Source organism: Atta colombica, unplaced genomic scaffold (genome assembly GCF_001594045.1).
Source record: "Atta colombica isolate Treedump-2 unplaced genomic scaffold, Acol1.0 scaffold1, whole genome shotgun sequence".
Classification (NCBI taxonomy): Eukaryota; Metazoa; Arthropoda; class Insecta; order Hymenoptera; family Formicidae; genus Atta; species Atta colombica.
Window position 1 is genome coordinate 564,304 of NW_017259183.1, and position 4,100 is coordinate 568,403.

The 4,100-nt window shown below is 46.9% G+C and overlaps 1 protein-coding gene across 1 annotated transcript in view; it reads left to right on the top strand.

Annotated features, from left to right (window-relative positions):
• Positions 1-4,100, top strand: part of LOC108694986 (homeotic protein spalt-major-like) — a 90,326-nt gene that overhangs the window by 73,569 nt on the left and 12,657 nt on the right. Inside the window, exon 2 of the mRNA XM_018204690.1 lies at positions 458-3,805. Coding sequence (XP_018060179.1) covers positions 458-3,805 — 3,348 coding nt within the window. The remainder of the gene's footprint in view (positions 1-457; positions 3,806-4,100) is intronic.

The following is a 4,100-nucleotide window of genomic DNA, read 5'->3' on the forward strand; positions in this document are numbered from 1 at the left end:
TCTCTCTCTCTCTAATAAATATACGATTACTTTCTATATTTCTATCGAAATATAAAAAATATATTTCGATATAAAGAACCGGAAACTCATTTATATCGTCATCATTAAAAATTCCGTTGTAGTCGTACATCCTGAATGTAATATGTATATAGGATGTCAACTTATCTTTCATGTTAACCTTGACGCTTATGTTAATCGTCAAGTGAAACTTCAAAAGCACAGGTGCTGATGTATCTGTCCTCATTTTAATGTTGGTCGTATAGCTATCAGCTTTCGCATATTCGCATGTATGTGAAAAATGAATTAACCTTCCTTTTTGAGTTTCACTGAAATCTATTAAGCATATATCATTTGTAAAACACAAACGTACATGATCACTGAACAGTACGAACTGATATAAATTATAAATAAAAACAATGACTTATTATTTATCAATTTTTATCATTTTATTTTGCAGGAGAAGAAAATGACTTTACATCAGATGGTGAAGAGAGTGGTGGTGGTGGAGGAGGTGGCGAGGAAGCCGTGGATCTCACAGCGACGAGATCTCATCAGGGCGATGATGATCCTATGGAAGAGGATGAGGAAGAAGGTATTGATGAACAAGACGAGCAGGATGAAGATGAGGAGGGCTCTCGCAAACAGATTCATCATCGACAAGACGCGGAGAACAATAATAATTTTGTGGAGAGCGGCTTACCTACCGCTATATTCCCACCAGCTGGAACTAGTCACGTCACCCTCGAAGCCCTTCAGAATACAAAAGTGGCGGTCGCTCAGTTCGCTGCCACTGCTCTTACTGGGGCAGATAGCGAAGCGGCGCTACAAGACCTGGCATTTCTGGAAAATACACTGTGCACCCTTCAGAATCAACAGGTATTACAATTACAGCTGATTCGACAACTTCAGCAGCAATTATTGATCACTCACGGGCAATCGGTAATGCAATCGTCGACGGAACCAACCGATAACAAAGAGGCTTCGTCGTCTCCTATTATTCATCCGAAACCATTGTCGAGTCTCGCGTCACCTCCTTCTTCTCGTCCACCAAGTCATCATCAGCAAACATCACCGGCGCCGCTGACACCGAATCTACTTCAGGAACGACCCACTTCGACGAGCAGCGCCTCTCCTTTGAATCTACCCTTATCTTCGTCCAGCACGACATCAACTGTCATTACGACCACCAGCAACCAGATGCCGATGCCACATCAAATACCACATTGCTCGATAAGCGCTTCTCTCGCTTCATCGATCATAACGAATACCGATCCGCCTCCACTTCACGAGCCAAATACTCTGGATATTCTTCAAAAACGTACCCAGGAAGTATTGGATAATGCGAGTCAAGGACTAGCTAACAATTTGGCCGACGAGCTCGCGTTTAGAGGCAAGGGCTCGCGACTATCTCCTTATGATTCGAAATCAAGCGGTGGTCGCGGCGAGCCCTTCTTCAAGCATCGATGTCGCTTCTGTGGCAAAGTCTTCGGTAGCGACTCGGCGCTACAAATCCACATACGATCCCACACAGGTGAGCGACCTTTTAAGTGCAACGTATGTGGCAGTCGATTTACGACCAAGGGCAACCTGAAGGTCCACTTCCAAAGGCACACGGCCAAATTTCCACATGTTAAGATGAATCCGAATCCTGTTCCAGAACATTTAGATAAATATCACCCACCCCTCTTGCAGCAAATTGCTTCCGGGAGACCGATGCCGTCTCCGCCGCCGCCACCACCACCACCACCACCATCCTCTCATCACCCCTCGTTTCATCCGACAACAACGCACGGTTTCCTCCCACCACAACCCATACCTCTCACCTTATCCAATATGACGCCCCTTTATCGATCTCCAATTATTAATCATCGGGATGATCAAGATGTACCAGAGAATCTTAGTAAACCTATAACCACCGCTCCACAGACATCTCCCACTTCTCCCGCTGCCGTATTGAATTCTCGTCATTCCTTTCATGACAATCTCCATCAACAACATCAAAAGCAGCAGCTTGAACAGAGAGAAGAGATAAAACTCGAACAGAGATCACCCGGACAGGAGCAGTATCAACGACCGATGAGTCGGGAAGGCGCTGAGCGAATAACACCGAAGAGAGAACCTGAGGAAGCGGAAGAAGCTGCAGAGGAAGAGAGCGAAGATTTTGAGGACACCACGAGACGATACCTTAATTCACCTCAATCTGCAAATCCACCGTCCCAACCGCAAACGTACGAGGATTGTAGTATGGATAGCAAAATCAGTGGACGTTTAGAGGGCGACGGAGAGATGGAAGTGGACGAGGAAATAGAAGAGCAGCCTGAAAACCTCTCAGGCAGAGGTACAATTAATCGTTTGCCTCAACAGATCGTGACGTATCCAGGAGCATCACCAGCCAGCAGTAGCGCGAGTAGCGGTAGTCTACAGACATCTTTCGCTGGAATTCTGTTTCCAGGTCCTCCGGCTCATCATCAAATTCCTCATCTTCCTGTTTCTACACAGACAGGACCAACCATGGCATCCGGAAATGAAATGATCGATCCAGCCAAGGATCCAGCGATTTATTCGACTTTACTACCACGGCCAGGTAGCAATGATAATTCCTGGGAGAGCTTGATTGAAATAACAAAAACTTCAGAGACGTCCAAGCTACAGCAACTAGTCGACAATATCGAGCATAAACTGAGCGATCCTAATCAGTGCATCGTTTGCCACAGAGTGCTCTCATGCAAGAGCGCGTTACTGATGCATTATCGCACTCACACTGGCGAACGTCCTTTCAAGTGTAAAATTTGCGGTCGTGCTTTCACGACGAAGGGCAATCTGAAAACCCACATGGGAGTGCACAGAGCTAAACCACCACTGAGAGTGTTGCATCAGTGTCCTGTATGTCACAAGAAATTTACGAACTCTCTCGTATTGCAGCAACACATACGTCTTCATACCGGAGAACCCACTGATCTCAGTCCGGAACAGATTCAGGCTGCAGAAGTAAATGAGTTCCCACCCGGTTACCATCCATTGGCATCTTTTCTCCCTCAAGGCTTTCCACCGATACATCCGACCAGTACAGGCTTCTCCTTAGGATTCCCTCCATCCAGGCAAACGGCCATCGAACAACAATTACAGGAGAGCGACGTCGAAACGAAAGAGGAATCTCAGCACCAACGACAGAGATTTATGGAGGAGCATAGCGAAGAGATGGAAGATCAAGAAGACGAAGAACAAGATCACAGAGAGGACGATGAGAGGTGCGAATTGAATCGTGATAGGCGTAGCGTCGAAATTGAAGAGGAGCAGGATCATGAAAGCGAAGATACAACCGAACACAAGGACGTAACGCTTCCTATATTTTCGACTTCGTTGGCAGCACTCGAGAACCAAGTAAGGACTATCACGACGACAGCCACGACTATGAATGTAGCTAGATCGCCGTCCTTTCATCGATACAACGGTAGCGAGAAGAGCACTAGCCCACTAACATCCGGAGCTCCGCTCGACTTGACGCCCCGTGCTTCATCCACGCCAGCGTCGGTGGCTTCAGCATCGCCCACACCACCACCCCAAACCACGCCGCATCATCCACCAAATCCTTTCGGCATGTTTGCGGGACTGCTACAAGCGGTTTCGTCCACTCCTGCTACTAGCACGATAGGCACTTCGAACATAAACAGCGTCACGTCGATGAATGCCGTGAACCCGGGAAGTGGGCCCGGCACTGGACCACTAGCCTCGCTGACCACTTCAGCTGTATTAGCCGCATCATCGACCTACAATCCGCTTGGCCTAGCTGTTGGAGGCCCAGCAGGTAGGAACTGCTAGCATCAGGGCGGGCTGCGGTTCCTGCTACACCTTATTCCTCGTCCGACTATGATCATGATTCTTTGCCGCGAATCATTAAGTCCAATCTCGTCGAGTATATACCTTTATCTCAGTGGCGTATCCGTCTTATCCAATCTCATATCAATGTCCTGTTTGTGGTGTAGCTGGACCTAGCACTCCCATTCTCCTGTTATATATATTCTTCTTTTTTATCTATCTTGTTGCCTTTGTTTCAATAATCATCTTGTCTTTTTCTCTTTATCTCTATTTATATATATATA